The sequence below is a fragment of the Thalassophryne amazonica genome, chromosome 11 (assembly GCF_902500255.1).
Source record: "Thalassophryne amazonica chromosome 11, fThaAma1.1, whole genome shotgun sequence".
In the NCBI taxonomy this organism is placed as follows: Eukaryota; Metazoa; Chordata; class Actinopteri; order Batrachoidiformes; family Batrachoididae; genus Thalassophryne; species Thalassophryne amazonica.
The window spans coordinates 26935719-26956845 of record NC_047113.1 but is presented as its reverse complement, the minus strand read 5'-3'; the positions used below and the strand labels follow the sequence as shown (position 1 = coordinate 26956845).

At 43.8% G+C, this 21127-nt stretch overlaps 1 protein-coding gene across 2 annotated transcripts in view; it reads left to right on the top strand.

Moving 5' to 3' along the window:
• stx3a (syntaxin 3A) overlaps positions 1 to 21127 on the top strand; it is a 66456-nt gene that overhangs the window by 28193 nt on the left and 17136 nt on the right. For both annotated transcript variants that reach the window (XM_034181356.1, XM_034181355.1), the window contains exons 2-7: positions 2643 to 2717; positions 7043 to 7142; positions 7407 to 7481; positions 7622 to 7692; positions 8988 to 9096; positions 9186 to 9259. In XM_034181356.1, the coding sequence (XP_034037247.1) occupies positions 2643 to 2717; positions 7043 to 7142; positions 7407 to 7481; positions 7622 to 7692; positions 8988 to 9096; positions 9186 to 9259 (504 nt within the window). The remainder of the gene's footprint in view (positions 1 to 2642; positions 2718 to 7042; positions 7143 to 7406; positions 7482 to 7621; positions 7693 to 8987; positions 9097 to 9185; positions 9260 to 21127) is intronic.

Here is a 21127-nt window from a genome sequence, read left to right as displayed (position 1 = left end):
GCTACAAAATAATTATTTTATATAAGCAGCGTCCAGCACACAACGCGTGGTAGCCAGTGGAACAAAGCACAGTGTGCAGCTGGGAACACAGCTGGTGGGATCATCACGATGAAGTGTGTGAAAGTGCACGGATCAAAGTCGTGCAAGTGTCAGGGCACCTTTAGTGCGAGTCTCTACATGAGATGTGTGCTCCAGCAGCCTGAACCAAATTGAGGCTACTTTGCAATTCAAATTATACATGGAGCAGTGAGTAGAAAGGTTAAACAGTTTGGACTGAAGTTCCCTCTCTCTTTCTTGTTGCACTGAGGTAGACTTTGGTTATTCAGACACAGACCTCTCAAAGCTCAGGTGATATGAGAAAAAGGAAGTTGTGAGGTGTGTTGGCCCACACCTTTTATTCCCATTATAGTTTTATTTATCCTTTGGTACTTGACTTCACCCCACCCCCAGCCACCTGCCATCTCCACACCAAGTGTTTTTCCATTGTACATGTTGAAAGAAGGTTTACTTTCTGAGACAGCCCTCATTGCTCATCTTTTTATCATGTAAATATTCTAGTCCTGAACTTTTTGTGAGTGAGTTGCTATATAGGTTTGTGTTTACTGACTTTTTAATGACGTATAACTCCGGCAAAACCATTCTGATGAAACTTTGTGTGTTTACAGATTAGTTATATCAATAGTACTGTCTGCAAATCAGGAAGCAATTCATAAGTATGTATGTCATTATATGCTGCTGGTTCATGGTGCTGTTTAAAGACGTCATTTCTTATTAGAGTGAAAGTCTGTGTTATTAGCATTTCATGGTGTAATGGTGAAATTGAATGAATAAACTAAAGAAAATATTGTCAGAAAACATTGAATGTCATGGAGTTCATTAAAAATGTCTATAATAAGCTATATCAATTTACTAAAATTTTGATTATAATTATTATGTTAGTGTTTTATGTTGTGATAATTGAACTTTTTCAGGAATAAGAGCACCATATAAAATGTCGTCCAACACAAAGCCACATGCACACATTGTTACTGAAGGAGCCGTTTGTAAACAAAGGGGATTATGAATTGTGTTTTGACATTAGGCTACTTTATCAGGATGTTTGTGTCATTGCTCAGCAAAATATTAGTTCTGAAAGCAAAACAGTATAATTGTTGACCTTCAAGGTTTATGATGCACAACTACATACAAGGTGTCCTGGCATAAAATAAAAAGTATTGCACAAAATGGGAGGAGTAAGCACATTTTAAAAACCATAGAGAGCATTCACTCACTCAGCACTTAAATATTATGGTGCCAGAGCTAATGTGGATATATGTGGCATATGTTGCAGACACAGTATTTCAGTGAAGTAAGTAGGGGTGTGTCAGATTGGCAAAATGGACAAAGCTGGTGGACGTGCTGTGATACAGGATCTCACAAAAAAAGAATGTTTCTGAAGGAGATCCATGAGGACATGGCAGTGACATTAGGGGAGGATGCCCTATCATATGTTACAGTTAAATGCTGGTCCGCCGAATTCAAGAGGGGCAGAACAAGTGTTGAAGATGGAACAAGATCAGGAAGACACAGAACTGCCACCTCAACTGATGAGATCCATGATATGGTCCTCAGTGACAGAGGAGTAAGTGGTTGTCACATAGCCAGTACTGTAGGCATTTCTCAGGAGAGAGTTCATTCGGTTCTAATGGAAGAACTTGGAATGACAAAGCTTTCAGCACAATGGTTCCCAAGGCTTCTCATGGTCGATCGGAAACGCACAAGGTTCCAGTTTTCCAGGGAGAATCTTTAGGCACTTTTCTACTGCAAAGCTCCAGCACTACTCGGCTCTACTCTACTCGGCTGTACTCGGTTTGGTTTTTGAGGCAGATCCGGATAATTTCATGCGATAATTCATGACCATTGATGAGATCTGGTCCATCACTTTGAACTGGAATTCTAACAGTTGAACCAATGGAAACATGCCCCCCCACAAACAAAGCCAAAGCTGTCTCATCTGCTGGAAAGGTCATGGCTTCTGTCTTCTGGGATGGTCATAATGGTGGACTATCTCCAAAAAGTGTTATGCTTCCTTTTTGCAACAATTACAGGAGAAAATAATAAAGCAGAAGCAGTGTGGATTGCTCCATCGAGGTGTTCTGTTTCACCAGGACAATGCTCCGGTACACACATCGGTCATTGCAATGGCTGCAATTCATGAATGTGACTTCGAACTTGTTCAGCACCCACCTTATTGCCCTGATTTGACTCCTTCAGAGTTCCATCTGTTACCAAAGATGAAAAAGCATCATGCTGGAAGTCATTATAATAATATCATATCTGCACTGGATGACATCCTTTAGTTCCAGGATAAGACCTTCTGTGATAATGTTATCAGTGCAATGCAGTGATGCCGGGGGAAAAGTGTGTGGACTTAGATGGGGATTATTTTGAAAAATAAAGCATTACATTAATTCAGTTGTGGCTTTTTCTTGGTTGGGCTCAAACCTTTGCAGTCACTCCTCGTACATCCCTTGTGATGTTATAAATTCCCTGAGTAATAAACACTTGATTCATATGAAATGAGCATACAGTTGTCTTCTTTTGCAAGGACTGTTTCATTGTGCAAAATGGTCTGATGAAGTCTTTACGTTTCATGCTCTCAGACATGCGATCAAGACGATGATGAAGTGGAGATTGCTATGGATAATGCAGCTTTCATGGATGAGTTCTTCTGTCAGGTGAGTATGATATGCAATGACTATACAGTGCAAGATAGGTGTGCCAAGCTTGGGGCATCATATTCAAGAAGACATGAGACTGTAATTGCTGCCATAGGTGCACAAAGTATTGAGCAAAGGGTGTGAATACCTGTACATGTGATTTCCTAGTTTATATAAATTTGCAAAAAAAAAAAAAAAAAATACTTTTTTCATGTTGTCATTATGGGGTGTTGTGAGTAGATCTTTGAGTGGAAAAAATTAATTTCATCCATTTGGGAATGGATGAAACAGAATAAAATGTGGAATCGCTCTGAATACTTTCCGGATGCACTGTTTGTTAAGCAGGATTTTCTCAGATTCAAAAACTGTTAGCCACTGTGGCTAATTGTGGCAGTTTCAGTTGACCACATGAGAATTTCATTGGTCACTTAATGATTTGAAAGATATAGTGAAAATACACACTGTACAAATTCAAAAATTGACTGCTTGTCAAATACGAGTATAAACTGCTCTTAAAAAGCCTCAACACTACTACACTTGTGGCACAAGTCTGGTTTCAGTGCTGGTTTACTCTAGACTGCGATGCTGTCTGTGTGTGACTTTGCCTCACTCAGACTGTCTGAACGCTGATAATCCTTAATACAGTCTGTGTGGTAGGTAGATGTAATATTGCACATAATTTTTCATTTTTATCCCCCTCTGGCTGAAGGCCCAAAGGGGGATTATGTTGTAGCGTTGTCTGTCTGTGTCTGTCCATCCATCCCAAAGAGTGGGTGCCTGCATTCTGAAATAAACTCCTCTCACATTTTTAGGAGGAATTTCATGAAACTTGGTAAAAGTATTTATAGGTTGGTAATACAGATATTGTAATATTGTACAAGATTGGCACATTTTGAGTTATGGGCCTTGGCTAACAAACCTAGACACTGTCAGTTTCATGAGCTGGAGTCTGCATTCTGGAATCAACTATCACATACCTTGAAATGTGATCAGAATGTAGCAAGCACTTGTACCAGAGCAGCATTTTCCAGCGAAGATGTTATGCTTTCAGATTGCTCTTAGCTTTAATTTAAAAAAATATATTGTCACATCATGTGGTGTAGCAGTTTCCATCATGCAGCGGGGCAGTGCAGTGTTCATAATTGTTGTCAGTGATAATATTTATTATGTGTTATTTGTGTTTGTGTTATAATGAATGTTTTGGTGTTATAATGAATGTTTTGGTGGACATTAATGTGGGGCCCAGTGTGGTTTTGGCTAATAATCTTCAGCCAGGCAAGTTCATTTATCTGCCCCTGATTATGTTCTTGATTGGATCCAAATGTACTTTATTTGCAGCTGCAATGCAGCTTTTTACTCAGTATTTTAAGAACCTCAGTAAGATCTGTGAAGAAATAACAGGAATATTCACAAAGTTCCACAAAGTTCCAGTATTGCACAAATTCATTCACATAACTATGCATGTTTATGTGTGTAGCTTTTAAAAAACAATCTGTGATTTCAGACTAATTATTGTTTCAGATGACAATATTTAAGTAAACTGGTGATTAATTATGCTGCATTCTGTCAGTGGAAACAGACACACAGAGAACTGCTCACATCAGCTACGAAAAAAGAAATCACACATTTCACCAATGGTGGGCACAGTTCCGATAATCTGATAACCGATAATTATCGAAGATAATGTTTTCATTATCGGATTATCTTTTCAGATAACTTTGAAAACCATTATTGGACTAATTATCTTCCGATTAAATTTTTGTCCAATAATTTTTAGACCGTTAACGTGGTAACAAAGCCGAATTGAACAGCTACAAACACTTAAAATTTAAAATCAGTTGAGCACCTACCTGTTAAATGTTTTGTAGCAGATGTGTAGTTCTATCCTCTGCAGACAAAGGAGAGCTGGTCACAAAAAACCTAATTTCTTTTAACTCCATACTGATACGAGGGCAATATCACCCAAGTCATCCAGAGGCATACATTTTTAACTTATGGTTCAAATTTTAACCAAACTAATTTCAGACAAGTTATTTAAACTAACGTCACGTCTTAAGTTTTATAAAGTGAAAATTTCAGATATATGTTTTAGTTTTAAAGTAATGCGCTAATTTTTAAGGTTTTAGTGTGGACATGCTGTGTCCAGGTGCATTATGGGTATAGGGTAATCTCAGTACGTTCACAACATGAGAAATGCATTTGAGACACTCTGATCAGGCTCCATGGACAACAGCATTAAACTCTAGTGCGTAAAACTCTAGTGAATATATTCTCTGGGTTTATAGATGTTGTTATTGTGTTTGCGTTTATTAAATTCCGCGCATCTTAAAGTTTTCAAGGTCTGTACTGCCATCTACTGGCCAGTAGTGTTCATGGCAGTATTCAAACTGAAGCTGGGCAGACACTGTATGATATTTTCAGTCACTGTACTCGGTTCCAGCTTTAAACTGTACCACAGAACCACACTGTGTAAAAGTTCAGAGCGCACGATTTATGTTCTCACACACATTGTACGTTCAAAAACCACACATCGGACTTGTGTTTCCAGAAGCAAAATGTAAACAGAAGCTTTTTTTTTCAAAGTTAATTTACAAAAACTCTCGCCGATCGCCGATCAGGAGGTGGTCGTTAGATGTTAAACGCAGCTCGTTACTCCATGTATACTAAACGATGCAGGACGCGCAATTAACCTGAAACTCTGTGTGATCCAAAAAATTCTCGCACAAATGAAAAATCAGCTGACAAAGGGCCAAAACTCACACTGGCACCAGTAGATGGTTATCTAATTACAACTTGGCTTTTTTTTTTTTTTTTTTTTTTTTTTTTTTGAAAATGCCTTTTTTTTTACAAATAAGAATGCCATATTTTACAAAAGCACATTTATCTGTAAACACCAACACACAACATACATTAGCACACATTAACGTGTTGGTTTACATAGAATGTATGAGTCAACCAATCAGTGTTATCGGAGGTACATTTTACCCAGAACGCCATCTGTCTGTGTTTGTTACAAAACTTCAGAATTAGTGCATTATTCAACATTAAAAGATATATGTTATATCTTAACTTTGCACAAATGACAGAATTGATAATTAATGGAGTTATTCTATCAGTATTCATTTTATTTACACCAAACCATAAGTCAGCATTGCTTTATTTTCCAAGACCAATGCCTGACGGCAGCATTGTGATTGAGTAGAGAGTTGAGCTTTGTGGTTACTCTCAGCTGTGTTTGTCCTGGAAGCCATGTAGTAAACTGGAGCTTCCAGTAGGGGGCAGCGCACTCAAAGACAGAAGTGCTGACTCATTGTTTGGGTCTGTCGTCGCCTTTGATACTTTCAGAAGCGATCGTGGTGTTAAATTCAAAATCAGCTTGTTAGTAGTTGCAAGTGTACCGGAGACAGTACTGGAATTTATCGGTTATCTGTAACTTTTGATACATTTTTGGGTGGTTTATCATTTTAACTTAATCAAAGATAACTTTTCAGGTATCTGATTATCTGTTATAGAATGTTATCTGTCCTCGCGTCAAGCAACACAGTCCAGTCGAAGATTCAAGCTTCTCTACTATCTGTTATAGAAGTGAATTTTTCGGTTATCTGTGCCGACCACTGCATTTCACACAAGATATGTATGTGTTTCTGTGTATGTGTATGTTTTAGGTTGCGAATGAAGTGGGACAAAAGATTTACTGCATGTCACTCTGTGGTTTCTTTTTGGTTTTCGTGCAGCAGTCTGATGCCACAAAACTATAATGTTTTTATGAAGGATCTTGCAGCCGTTGCATGAAAATAAAGATTGGAGTTACATCAATGACTAATCAATACATCAGTGTAATAAAATGTATTTGTGTTCAGCTGAGAAAGTGCAGCCCTTTTAACAGTGGTCCACTTCTTATGCAGAGTAATTTATCATTCAAGAATCAAACATGAAGTAAGTAACTGTGAACTCTATAAATATGCCCATTTACCCCCATCGATGAATAGGCGGTGGTGCCTGCAGTTCAGCCTTTTTTTAAGAAAAGCCTGCAGTGTGCGGCAAGCACACACTTGAAAATAATGGGTTTCAGAGTGCAGCACAAACCATGTACAGACCTTTGCTCTTCATCAGGACAGAAAACCTAGTTTTTGCCAGTTGCATTGCCAGAATTTTTAAAGTTGTTTTTATATTCACAACCATGGTGATTCATAAGGAAACGAGGCTCACCACATTGTGCATTCATTTATTCACCAGAACACAGTGAGTGCTTGGTAGATCCCTGATTTAGATGCAACTTGCATTGTGAAATGTTTGTCATTTTTCATAATTGCATAATTTTGAGATTTGTGTGTGTGTTTCAGATTGAAGAGATCAGGAGCAGTATTGACAAAATTGATGAAAATGTGGTCGAAGTAAAAAAACTGTACTCCATCATCTTGTCTGCTCCCACGTCAGACCAGAGTAAGGCATTTTCCTACCATTTTTGTTTCTGTTCCTCACATATATTTATGGTGTTAGCACATACTTTAATAATAACTTGTATTTTTCCAACATGCTGCTTATTCTTATACACAAAAATTAATTTCCTTATACCGTATTTATTAAAACATACAGCAACACTGGCTTTACATTTTCAGTGAAACCATCGAGTCTTGAAAGATGGCAGACCTTAACCCATGTATCCATTAAATACTTTTAAGTTTACGAAATGTCTCTCCTTTCCAGAGACCCAGGATGACTTGGAAGCAATCACCAGTGAAATAAAGAAGATGGCCAACAGTGCTAGAAACAAACTAAAGAGTGAGTCTTCCATCACTTCCCTCCCCACGCATAACTTGTCAAAGTAAAACATTTTCTCTGGGGTGCAGTTGAAGAAAATACTGAGGTTTGAAAGTGGTTTTACATGTAGTAATGAATCAGTAATTTGCATTTCTTTCCAGCAATTGAAAGGAATCTAGAATCAGAAGAACAGGAGAGGGTTTCAGCTGACATGCGGATACGTAAATCGCAGGTAAAGTGTGGTCACTCAGTTTTAAGGTGTCATCAAATTGCTTACATAAAAACTATGTACTTGTGCCAAATTTTCAGAGGACCAATGAGGTGGTTTAAGTGCAGATCTTAGATCACATTTTATTAAAAAATAAATAACTTACATATTACTGAAAATTGTTTTGGTGGAAAAAAGCTTGCTGTCACTGAAAGGATCATATTATATGAGGATACTGATGAACACGTGTGTTGTTGTCGTCATTGTGAACTTTTTTTGTTGCTGTTGATGGCACGTTTATCTATGACAGAAACTTAAACCCTGGTCACACGGCACTAACCAGTGACACCGAAGCCGAAACGATAAAAGAAATCTGGACTTACGTTGACTTTCGGAGACATCGTTTAACTGTCGTCCAGCTTCGTTCCTGTGGGTGGCGCTTCGTCAGAATTCCCAAACTGTTGAAAAATGTGAACGAATCCTGACGACAACCTCAATTCTTCCATATTCTGTTTTGCTTTCTGTCTTGATGGTTCCTCATTGTTTGTGTAGTTCCCTTACCGTCAGCATTCTGTTTGTCGTCCAACTTCGTCCAACCTCCCAAGTCCGACGTCTTACACGAACATCGATGATATCTGAACAGATCAATAACTAAAGATTTGACGAGCTGAACGTGACTCGTCCATGTGTGGGACAAAATGCAACGTTTTCATACAGAAACAATAGCAGCAAGAACGTTTTATCAACTACTTTAACTATTTACGCAGGTTGCAGCCGTCTCTGGCTGCAATGTGTGTGTACGCGTACACGTTGTTGTAGTGAAGACAGACCTGTTGTCAAGGCAGCGCAGCTGCAGGTGGCTGTGGAGAGCACAGACACGCTGCAGAAATGATCACAGCATCAAGGTTACTGTTCACTTCATTTTTCTTTTGTTAGTTTCGTTTCGGTCTTTTTTGCGCTCTGCACTCAGGCTTTTCGTGATGGGAGAAGTGCCGACTCATTCATCCACTTTTTCTCAATGATTTGTGGCTTTGTGACTTTTTCTTTCGTTCAGCTAATGCCGTGTGACCGGGCCATAAAATGTGTACGGTACTGGTGTCGCCAGGCAGAACCAGTGAAAACAAGAGTGATCCAGTTGTTGGAATGGGCAAAAAAGGTGCAGTTTGTTGCATGCACTGCCTCCGTTGTTTATCAAACAGTCAAATTTGAATGTCCGTCTGCGTAAATGTATCCAGCAGCTCATCAGCGTTCTAGGCACTATGTTTGAACACAGCACAAGACATACTGTAATAACCAGACACTTTTGAAATGTCTCCCAGCATGCAGTCCTTTCCAGAAAGTTCGTGGAGGTCATGACAAAGTATAATGAAGCCCAGGTGGATTTCAGGGAGAGGAGTAAAGTTCGTATTCAGAGACAGCTCGAAATCAGTGAGTGACACACACATGCAGAATAAAGCTGGTATTCTTTAATAGTTTCACGTGAACTTTATTCATTTATTTTTCTTTTGTGTGTCCAGCTGGGAAAGCAACAACAGATGAAGAACTGGAGGAGATGTTGGAGAGTGGAAATGCTGCTGTGTTCACTGCAGGGGTAAGCATGTACACGAATTCCTTTCAGCATTGAATTGCATTATTGCTGCATGTAGAAAAGCTACTACTTTAGTCAGATTTGTCAGAGTTGGAGCAGCATCACTGTTTTCATATTCATCAGTATCATAATAATTGTCATGTTTCCACTTGCACAGAATTTTTGTTTCTCCTGCAATTGAGTATGAAAAAGCTAAAATGGCTATAATGATAATAACATTAGGGGAAAACAAAATTATACCAGTGGTCTTCTTTGAGGCAGAAAAAAGAAGACACCGCAGAGTTGTTGTCAGTTTATTTACCCCACAGTAGCGAGCCAAAATGTCACTGCATGTTTTCTCCTGGACAGAGGAATAAAACTGATGTCATGAGAAAAATAACTACAGCATAACTGTGCTGCTGTCTGTACTATTTGAGTTAAACCATTAAATGCATCTTCTGTTGTTGATCCTTAGTTTCTCTTGTCCCACTGCACTCCTCAGACAGTTTTTAATGGTTTTAAGCTTTAAATGTGGGAACTCACTGGATTGGATTTTTTTTTATGTTCTTTTTCAAAACTGTTTTCCATTCATTCATGCTTATGTTTGTCACTCAGTTCCATTGACAGTGTTTTATTTCAGTCATTTATCCACTTGGCAGTTAATTAAATGAATATCTAAAGCACACTGGACACTAATGACTTATTATACATAAAAACCCAGTAATAACCCATAATGTAGTCCTTCACTAGATTTTAATAGTGATGCTTGTTGAAGCTAGAGTGCCACCCACATTTCACTAAACTGACAAAATTTAATTTCTCTTGAAATCCCAGCATTATAATGCCTGTTTATTTTTGAAACATCTTGGAAAATTACAGCTCATTTTAATCAAGAGAACATATTTTTCTGGGGGGAATTTCATAACGAATATTTTCTTTTTAACGCTGTCTGCAGGAGGAGGGGTGTGTGTGTGTGTGTGCACGCATGCATGCTTTTGAAAAGACCAGAAGTTACCTTGATGTGATTTTGTGGCACTGATGTCTGTGAAATGTCTTGTAAATCACCCAATCAACAGTGTTCTTTATTTTAGAAGTGTTTATTTCTCACTAGCTTTTACATAATATATAAGAAACATCTAAGTTTTATACATAAACACCTCAGTTTTGGAGTGTTAGCAGAGTTGTAGTCTTACACACCTCTCTGCAGCTTCTCTCCCCCTGCCATCCCCTCATTACCCCATCCCCGTAGAGACGGTGCCTGCTCCCAGACTACCAATAACCAGCAAAAATCTATTTAAGCATAAAAATTCAAAAAGAAAAAATAATATAGCACCTTCAACTGCACTACAGACTAAAACAGTTAAATGTGGTCTATTAAACATTAGGTCTCTCTCTTCTAAGTCCCTGTTAGTAAATGATATAATAATTGATCAACATATTGATTTATTCTGCCTTACAGAAACCTGGTTACAGCAGGATGAATATGTTAGTTTAAATGAGTCAACACCCCCGAGTCACACTAACTGCCAGAACGCTCGTAGCACGGGCTGAGGCGGAGGATTAGCAGCAATCTTCCATTCCAGCTTATTAATTAATCAAAAACCCAGACAGAGCTTTAATTCATTTGAAAGCTTGACTCTTAGTCTTGTCCATCCAAATTGGAAGTCCCAAAAACCAGTTTTATTTGTTGTTATCTATCGTCCTCCTGGTCGTTACTGTGAATTTCTCTGTGAATTTTCAGAACTTTTGTCTGACTTAGTGCTTAGCTCAGATAAGATAATTATAGTGGGCGATTTTAACATCCACACAGATGCTGAGAATGACAGCCTCAACACTGCATTTAATCTATTATTAGACTCAGTTGGCTTTGCTCAAAATGTAAATGAGTCCACCCACCACTTTAATCATATCTTAGATCTTGTTCTGACTTATGGTATGGAAATTGAAGACTTAACAGTATTCCCTGAAAACTCCCTTCTGTCTGATCATTTCTTAATAACATTTACATTTACTCTGATGGACTACCCAACAGTGGGGAATAAGATTCATTACACTAGAAGTCTTTCAGAAAGCGCTGTAACTAGGTTTAAAGATATGTTTCCTTCTTTATGTTCCCTAATGCCATATACCAACACAGTGCAGAGTAGCTACCTAAACTCTGTAAGTGAGATAGAGTATCTCGTCAATAGTTTTACATCCTCATTGAAGACAACTTTGGATGCTGTAGCTCCTCTGAAAAAGAGAGCTTTAAATCAGAAGTGCCTGACTCCGTGGTATAACTCTCAAACTCGCAGCTTAAAGCAGATAACCCGTAAGTTGGAGAGGAAATGGCGTCTCACTAATTTAGAAGATCTTCACTTAGCCTGGAAAAAGAGTCTGTTGCTCTATAAAAAAGCCCTCCGTAAAGCTAGGACATCTTACTACTCATCACTAATTGAAGAAAATAAGAACAACCCCAGGTTTCTTTTCAGCACTGTAGCCGGGCTGACAAAGAGTCAGAGCTCTATTGAGCCGAGTATTCCTTTAACTTTAACTAGTAATGACTTCATGACTTTCTTTGCTAATAAAATTTTAACTATTAGAGAAAAAATTACTCATAACCATCCCAAAGACGTATCGTTATCTTTGGCTGCTTTCAGTGATGCCGGTATTTGGTTAGACTCTTTCTCTGATTGTTCTGTCTGAGTTATTTTCATTAGTTACTTCATCCAAACCATCAACATGTCTATTAGACCCCATTCCTACCAGGCTGCTCAAGGAAGCCCTACCATTATTTAATGCTTCGATCTTAAATATGATCAATCTATCATTATTAGTTGGCTATGTACCACAGGCTTTTAAGGTGGCAGTAATTAAACCATTACTTAAAAAGCCATCACTTGTCCCAGCTATCGTAGCTAATTATAGGCCAATCTCCAACCTTCCTTTTCTCTCAAAAATTCTTGAAAGGGTAGTTGTAAAACAGCTAACTGATCATCTGCAGAGGAATGGTCTATTTCAAGAGTTTCAGTCAGGTTTTAGAATTCATCATAGTACAGAAACAGCATTAGTGAAGGTTACAAATGATCTTCTTATGGCCTGATTCAAACCACCGCAGCGCAGTGCCTTTAATACCTATGGCATGCTCTAATCTCTGTAATAAAATTTTATGGTCAACAGTATCAAAAGCAGCACTGAGGGCTAACAGAACAAGCACAGAGATGAGTCCACTGTCCGAGGCCATAAGAAGTGTTGGGAAGGTGTCGTAACACGGACCCACAACAGGGGGCGCTAATGAACGGATAATGGATAAGGAAAGGAGTAACAATTTAATGTTGCACAAGTACACAACGTAAAACAAACAAAGGTTCTGCCAATCACACACAAGAGGATTGCGGGCAGGCTCGAAGATAGGAGACCTCAGATGAACGAAGAGCCGGGACCCACACCGCTTCCACCACCAACGGCCTGAAGAACACCGAAGCCGCCAAGCCCCGAGTCCCCAGGTGGTCTCTGTCCTCCGTTGTCGGCCCTGGTACTGCTGGCAGAAAAAACAGAAGGTAGTGAGTGTGAATCCTCACACCCAGCAACCTTGATTATTGATTCTTGTGGAGGGAGAGCCTCCACCTCCAATCATACACACGTGCAGCTCCGAAAATCCAGTCAAGGAAATACCACCAGGAAAAAACAGCTGCAAAACAGATCAGATTATTTTTGACGTATAAGTCAGCAGAGAGATTACCTTGTATTGTAGGAGATTTCTCGGCGAGGAGGTGGAGTCGCCACCCGGCCTTTATGGTGATGGTGATGATGAGATGATGAGTGACAGCTGGTGTTGAGGATGATTGACGGCTGTCACTCCCAGTGGTTCTGGCGCCCTCTTGTGCTTGAAGCCCGCACTCCAAGCAGGGCGCCATCCGGTGGTGGTGAGCCAGCAGTACCTCCTCTTCGGCGGCCCACACAACAGGACCCCCCCCTCAACGGGCGCCTCCTGGCGCCCGACCAGGCTTGTCCGGGTGTCGGTGGTAGAAATCGACCAGAAGGGCCGGGTCCAGGATGAAGCTCCTCTTCACCCAGGAGCGTTCCTCGGGTCCGTAACCCTCCCAGTCCACCAAGTACTGAAAGCCCCGACCCATCCGACGGACGTCCAGGAGCCGACGAACGGTCCATGCCGGCTCCCCGTCGATGATCCGGGCAGGAGGTGGGTCGGGTCCGGGGGAGCAGAGCGGTGAGGTGTGGTATGGCTTGAGTTTGGAAACATGAAAAACCGGATGGATCCGCAGTGAAGCCGGGAGAGTTAGCTTCACTGCGGCTGGACTGAGGATCTTGGCGATGGGGAACGGCCCGATGAAGCGGTCCTTGAGTTTGTGGGAGGTCACCTGGAGCGGGATATCTTTGGTGGATAGCCACACCTCCTGCCCTGGTAGGTATGTAGGGGCCGGGGAACGCCGGCGGTCTGCATGGGCCTTGGCCCTCGTCCGGGCCTGCAACAGGGCAGAGCGGGCGGCCCGCCACACCCGGCGGCACCTCCGCAGGTGGGCCTGGACCGAGGGTACCCCGACCTCTCCCTCCACAAGTGGGAACAACGGGGGCTGGTAGCCCAGACACGCTTCAAAGGGGGAGAGGCCGGTGGCAGAGGATACTTGGCTGTTGTGAGCGTACTCGATCCAGGCCAGATGGTTACTCCAGGCCGCCGGGTGAGCGGAGGTGACACAACGAAGAGCCTGTTCAAGTTCCTGGTTCGCCCGCTCTGCCTGGCCGTTCGTCTGTGGGTGGTACCCGGACGAGAGACGCACGGTGGCCCCCAGTTCCTTACAAAAACTCCTCCAGACCTGCGAGGAAAACTGGGGACCACGATCCGAGACGATGTTCGACGGTATCCCATGCAGACGCACGACGTGGTGAACCAGGAGGTCTGCCGTCTCCTGGGCCGTTGGGAGCTTCGGGAGGGCCACGAAGTGGGCCGCCTTGGAGAACCGGTCCACTATCGTCAGTATGGCGGTGTTGCCCTGGGACGGCGGGAGGCCCGTGACGAAGTCCAGACCGATGTGGGACCAGGGGCGATGAGGCACAGGCAGGGGTTGGAGGAGACCCCTGGTCTTGCGATGGTCCGCCTTGCCCCTGGCACAGGTGGTGCAGGCCTGGACGTAGTCCCGGACGTCGGCTTCCAGTGACGCCCACCAGAAGCGCTGCTGGACTACTGCCACGGTCCTACGCACTCCAGGATGACAGGAGAGCTTGGATCCGTGGCAGAAGTCCAAGACGGCAGCCCTAGCCTCTGGTGGAACGTAGAGTCTATTCTTCGGACCGTTTCCCGGGTCCGGGTTCTTAGTCTGGGCCTCCCGGACGATCTCCTCCACGTCCCAGGTGAGGGTAGCCACGACAGTGGACTCGGGAAGGATGGTGTCGATGGGGTCCGACAACCCGACCTTGGCTTCCTCTTCGTGCACCCGGGACAATGCATCAGATCGTTGATTTTTGGTCCCGGGGCGGTAGGTGATCCGGAAGTCAAAGCGTGCGAAGAACAGGGACCAGCGGGCTTGCCTGGGGTTCAGCCGCTTGGCGGTCCGGATGTACTCCAGGTTCCGGTGGTCCGTAAAAACCGTGAAAGGCCCCGTAGCCCCCTCCAACAGGTGTCTCCACTCTTCTAGAGCCTCCTTCACCGCGAGGAGTTCTCGATTGCCCACGTCATAGTTCCGTTCAGCGGGGGTCAACCTGCGGGAAAAGTAGGCACAAGGATGGAGAACCTTATCGGACTCCCCGCTCTGGGACAGCACGGCTCCTATTCCTGAGTCTGAGGCGTCCACCTCTACTACAAACTGGCGAGTAGGATCAGGCTGCACCAGAACTGGAGCAGATGAAAACCGGCGTTTCAACTCCCTAAACGCGGCCTCGCACCGGTCCGACCAGGTGAAGGGGACTTTGGTGGAGGTCAGGGCGGTCAGGGGGCTAACGACCTGACTGTAACCCTTAATGAACCTCCTGTAGAAGTTTGCGAAGCCGAGGAACTGTTGCAGCTTCCTACGGCTCGTTGGTTGGGGCCAATCCCTCACCGCCGCAACCTTGGCCGGATCCGGGGCGACGGAGTTGGAGGAGATGATAAACCCCAAGAAGGACAGAGAAGTGTGGTGAAACTCACACTTCTCGCCCTTCACAAACAGCCGGTTCTCTAACAACCGCTGTAGGACCTGACGTACATGCCGGACATGGGTCTCAGGATCCGGGGAAAAGATGAGTATATCATCCAGATACACGAAGACAAACCGGTGCAGGAAGTCCCGCAGGACGTCATTAACCAAGGCTTGGAACGTCGCGGGGGCGTTAGTGAGACCGAACGGCATGACCAGGTACTCAAAATGACCCAACGGGGTGTTAAACGCCGTCTTCCATTCATCTCCCTTCCGGATCCGAACTAGATGGTACGCATTCCTAAGATCGAGTTTGGTGAATATTTTGGCTCCATGCAGGGGTGTGAACACCGAATCCAAGAGGGGCAATGGGTATCGATTGCGAACCGTGATCTCGTTCAATCCCCTGTAATCGATGCATGGACGAAGTCCGCCGTCTTTCTTGCCCACAAAAAAGAAACCAGCACCCATCGGGGAGGTGGAGTTCCGGATCAACCCGGCGGCCAAGGAGTCCCGGATGTAGGTTTCCATTGATTCGCGTTCCGGACGTGAGAGATTGTACAGCCTGCTGGACGGGAACTCACTGCCCGGAACCAAATCGATGGCACAATCGTACGGACGGTGTGGTGGAAGGGCGAGCGCCAGATCTTTGCTGAAGACGTCAGCCAGATCATGGTACTCCCCTGGCACCGCCGTCAGATTGGGAGGGGTTTTAACCTCCTCCTTAGCCGTCATTCCGGGGGGAACCGAGGATCCTAAACACTCCCGGTGGCAGGTTTCGCTCCACTGCACCACGACCCCAGACGGCCAATCGATCCGGGGATTGTGCTTCACCATCCAAGGAAAACCCAAAATCACTCGGGAGGTAGAAGATGTCACGTAAAACACTATCTCCTCCCGGTGATTCCCAGACACAACCAAGGTCACAGGCTGGGTCCGGTGTGTGATTAGCGGGAGTAGAGTGCCATCTAGTGCCCGTACCTTCAAGGGCGAAGGCAGAGCCACTAGGGGGAGCCCCACTTCCTTTGCCCATCTGCTATCCAACAGATTCCCTTCGGACCCCGTGTCCACCAGTGCTGGGGCGTGAAGGGTTAAATCCCCACTCAGGATTACCACTGGGATTCGTGCTGATTTGCGGGAACTTCCCGTGCACATGTTATGGCCCACCCTTAGCCCAGTGTCTAAGGACGGGCGTTGGTGTTTGACCGTTTGGGGCAGTCTTTTAACAGGTGCTCACATGAGCCACAGTAAAAACATTCCCCGCGGGCCAGTCTCCTTTGTTTAATATCTGCTCTCACTTTAGCCCTGCTCGTGTCCATAGCTTCGTCAGCAGGGGGAGCTGTTGCCACACGGAGCCCACCGGCAATGGAGCGTGAGGACGACGTCACCCCGTCAGACCCGGAAGAGAGAGGGACGGCTTGTGCCCGGCCACGCCCCCCGGCCTGCTCCCGACGGTGTTCATTCAAACGGTTGTCTAAGCGTATAACCAGAGTGACAAGCCCGTCGAAAGTCTGCGGTTCGTCCTTAGCCAGTAAATGCTCCTTCAGTACTGGGGACAGTCCGCTTATGAAGGCGGCGCGGAGCGCGACGTCATTCCAACCCGACCTCGCAGCCGCGATGCGGAAGTCGACAGCGTAATCGGCCGCGCTCCGACGCCCCTGTCTCAGTGACAGCAGCACGGTCGAGGCGGTCTCGCCTCTGTTGGGATGATCAAACACCTGTTTGAATTCCCGTATAAACCCAGCGTATGACGTCAGAAGCCATGACTGCTGTTCCCAGAGCGCTGTAGCCCAAGCGCGTGCCTCACCTCGAAGCAAATTAATTACATAAGCCACCCGGGTGGCGTCTGCCGCGTACATGACTGGACGCTGTGCAAAAACGAGCGAACACTGCATCAAGAAGTCTGCGCACGTCTCCACACAGCCTCCGTACGGTTCAGGAGGACTTATGTAAGCTTCAGGGGACGGTGGGGGGGGTAGTTGAACGGCCAGTGGAACATCTACATTAGGCCCCGGACCAGCAGGAGGAGACACTGCAGCGACGCTTGACTCGCGTGCTTCCACTCTGGCGGTGAGAGCCTCCATCCTCTGATTGAGGCTTGCATTTTGCTCAGTTACCAGCTGTAACTGAGCAGTGAAAGCGGTAAGGATTTGCTGCAGATCACTCACCACGCCTCCTGCTGACGCCTGCGCTCCTTGTTCTCCCATTGGCTGTTCAAGCTGTGGTTGACGCCCCTCGGGATCCATGACGAATGGCTGAGAAATCCTGTTGGGAAGGTGTCGTAACACGGACCCACAACAGGGGGCGCTAATGAACGGACAATGGATAAGGAAAGGAGTAACAATTTAATGTTGCACAAGTACACAACGTAAAACAAACAAAGGTTCTGCCAATCACACACAAGAGGATTGCGGGCAGGCTCGAAGATAGGAGACCTCAGATGAACGAAGAGCCGGGACCCACACCGCTTCCACCACCAACGGCCTGAAGAACACCGAAGCCGCCAAGCCCCGAGTCCCCAGGTGGTCTCTGTCCTCCGTTGTCGGCCCTGGTACTGCTGGCAGAAAAAACAGAAGGTAGTGAGTGTGAATCCTCACACCCAGCAACCTTGATTATTGATTCTTGTGGAGGGAGAGCCTCCACCTCCAATCATACACACGAGCAGCTCCGAAAATCCAGTCAAGGAAATACCACCAGGAAAAAACAGCTGCAAAACAGATCAGATTATTTTTGACGTATAAGTCAGCAGAGAGATTACCTTGTATTGTAGGAGATTTCTCGGCGAGGAGGTGGAGTCGCCACCCGGCCTTTATGGTGATGGTGATGATGAGATGATGAGTGACAGCTGGTGTTGAGGATGATTGACGGCTGTCACTCCCAGTGGTTCTGGCGCCCTCTTGTGCTTGAAGCCCGCACTCCAAGCAGGGCGCCATCCGGTGGTGGTGAGCCAGCAGTACCTCCTCTTCGGCGGCCCACACAACAAGAAGATCATTTGTAACCTTCACTAATGCTGTTTCTGTACTATGATGAATTCTAAAACCTGACTGAAACTCTTCGAATAGACCATTCCTCTGCCGATGATCAGTTAGCTGTTTTACAACTACCCTTTCAAGAATGTTTGAGAGAAAAGGAAGGTTGGAGATTGGCCTATCATTAGCTAAGATAGCTGGGTCAAGTGATGGCTTTTTAAGTAATGGTTTAATTACTGCCACCTTAAAAGCCTGTGGTACATAGCCAACTAACAAAGATAGATTGATCATATTTAAGATCGAAGCATTAAATAATGGTAGGGCTTCCTTGAGCAGCCTGGTAGGAATGGGGTCTAATAAACATGTTGATGGTTTGGATGAAGTAACTAATGAAAATAACTCAGACAGAACAATTGCAGAGAAAGAGTCTAACCAAATACCGGCATCACTGAAAGCAGCCAAAGATAACAATACGTCTTCTAGTGTAATGAAACTTATTCCCCACTGCTGGGTAGTCCATCAGAGTAAATGTAAATGTTATTAAGAAATGATCAGACAGAAGGGAGTTTTCAGGGAATACTGTTAAGTCTTCTATTTCCATACCATAAGTCAGAACAAGATCTAAGATATGATTAAAGTGGTGGGTGGACTCATTTACTTTTTGAGCAAAGCCAATAGAGTCTAATAATAGATTAAATGCAGTGTTGAGGCTGTCATTCTCAGCATCTGTGTGGATGTTAAAATCGCCCACTATAATTATCTTATCTGAGCTAAGCACTAAGTCAGACAAAAGGTCTGAAAATTCACAGAGAAACTCACAGTAACGACCAGGTGGACGATAGATAATAACAAATAAAACTGGTTTTTGGGACTTCCAATTTGGAAGGACAAGACTAAGAGTCAAGCTTTCAAATGAATTAAAGCTCTGTCTGGGTTTTTGATTAATTAATAAGCTGGAATGGAAGATTGCTGCTAATCCTCCGCCCTGGCCCGTGCTACAAGCATTCTGACAGTTAGTGTGACTCGGGGGTGTTGACTCATTTAAACTAACATATTCATCCTGCTGTAACCAGGTTTCTGTAAGGCAGAATAAATCAATATGTTGATCAATTATTATATCATTTACCAACAGGGACTTAGATGAGAGAGACCTAATGTTTAATAGACCACATTTAACTGTTTTAGTCTGTGGTGCAGTTGAAGGTGCTATATTATTTTTCTTTTTGAATTTTTATGCTTAAATAGATTTTTGCTGGTTATTGGTAGTCTGGGAGCAGGCACCGTCTCTACGGGGATGGGGTAATGAGGGGATGGCAGGGGGAGAGAAGCTGCAGAGAGGTGTGTAAGACTACAACTCTGCTTCCTGGTCCCAACCCTGGATAGTCACGGTTTGGAGGATTTAAGAAAATTGGCCAGATTTCTAGAAATGAGAGCTGCTCCATCCAAAGTGGGATGGATGCCGTCTCTCCTAACAAGACCAGGTTTTCCCCAGAGGCTTTGCCAATTATCTATGAAGCCCACCTCATTTTTTGGACACCACTCAGACAGCCAGCAATTCAAGGAGAACATGCGGCTAAACATGTCACTCCTGGTCCGATTGGGGAGGGGCCCAGAGAAAACTACAGAGTCCGACATTGTTCCACAAGGTTCTGTGCTAGGACCAATTTTATTCACTTTATACATGCTTCCCTTAGGCAGTATTATTAGACGGCATTGCTTAAATTGTTACGCAGATGATACCCAGCTTTATCTATCCATGAAGCCAGAGGACACACACCAATTAGCTAAACTGCAGGATTGTCTTACAGACATAAGGACATGGATGACCTCTAATTTCCTGCTTTTAAACTCAGATAAAACTGAAGTTATTGTACTTGGCCCCACAAATCTTAGAAACATGGTGTCTAACCAGATCCTTACTCTGGATGGCATTACCCTGACCTCTAGTAATACTGTGAGAAATCTTGGAGTCATTTTTGATCAGGATATGTCATTCAAAGCGCATATTAAACAAATATATAAGACTACTTTTTTGCATTTACGCAATATCTCTAAAATTAGAAAGGTCTTGTCTCAGAGTGATGCTGAAAAACTAATTCATGCATTTATTTCCTCTAGGCTGGACTATTGTAATTCATTATTATCAGGTTGTCCTAAAAGTTCCCTGAAAAGCCTTCATATGTATATATATGTATATGTATATATGTATATATGTATATATATGTATATATGTATATATATGTATATATATATGTTTCGTAATGGTTTTAGGAGCAGCACCCAGCAGTGCAGCTTAACACCTCAGAGCCGTGTAACTTTTCAAAACACTAATATTTTGGCATGTGTGGGTGTCAGAGTAAGTTTAAACTTTCTTGACATGATTTAATGTTAATTTTACTGGCTTGATATCCAGATCAGAATGGCATTTTAACACGTATTTTGTGAGTGTTTTTTCTGAGTGTGTTCAGTCACAAATCCCCATTGAAAATACATTAACGTCTAGGAGCTTCGTCAGTATTTTGCCCGGTTAGGAGGTGTCATGTCACGGTCCATGAAGGGACACTCGCATTTAGTGGGCAGCATTGGGCGTGCGGACTCTAGTAGTCATATATACCCTCTTTGTTGGTGCCTCTGGCAGGGAATCTCAGAACTAGGCTGATCTTCCCCCCAACCAGTGATGTCACCTGCCTGACCTGCATAAATGGCTTCAGCCGGTTGATGTCAAAGCCTCTCAGACCATGACTAAAACAAGGTTTTCTGTAGATGTTTTATGGTCTTTACTGTTTCTTGAACTATCAAAAGAACATGTTTTTTGT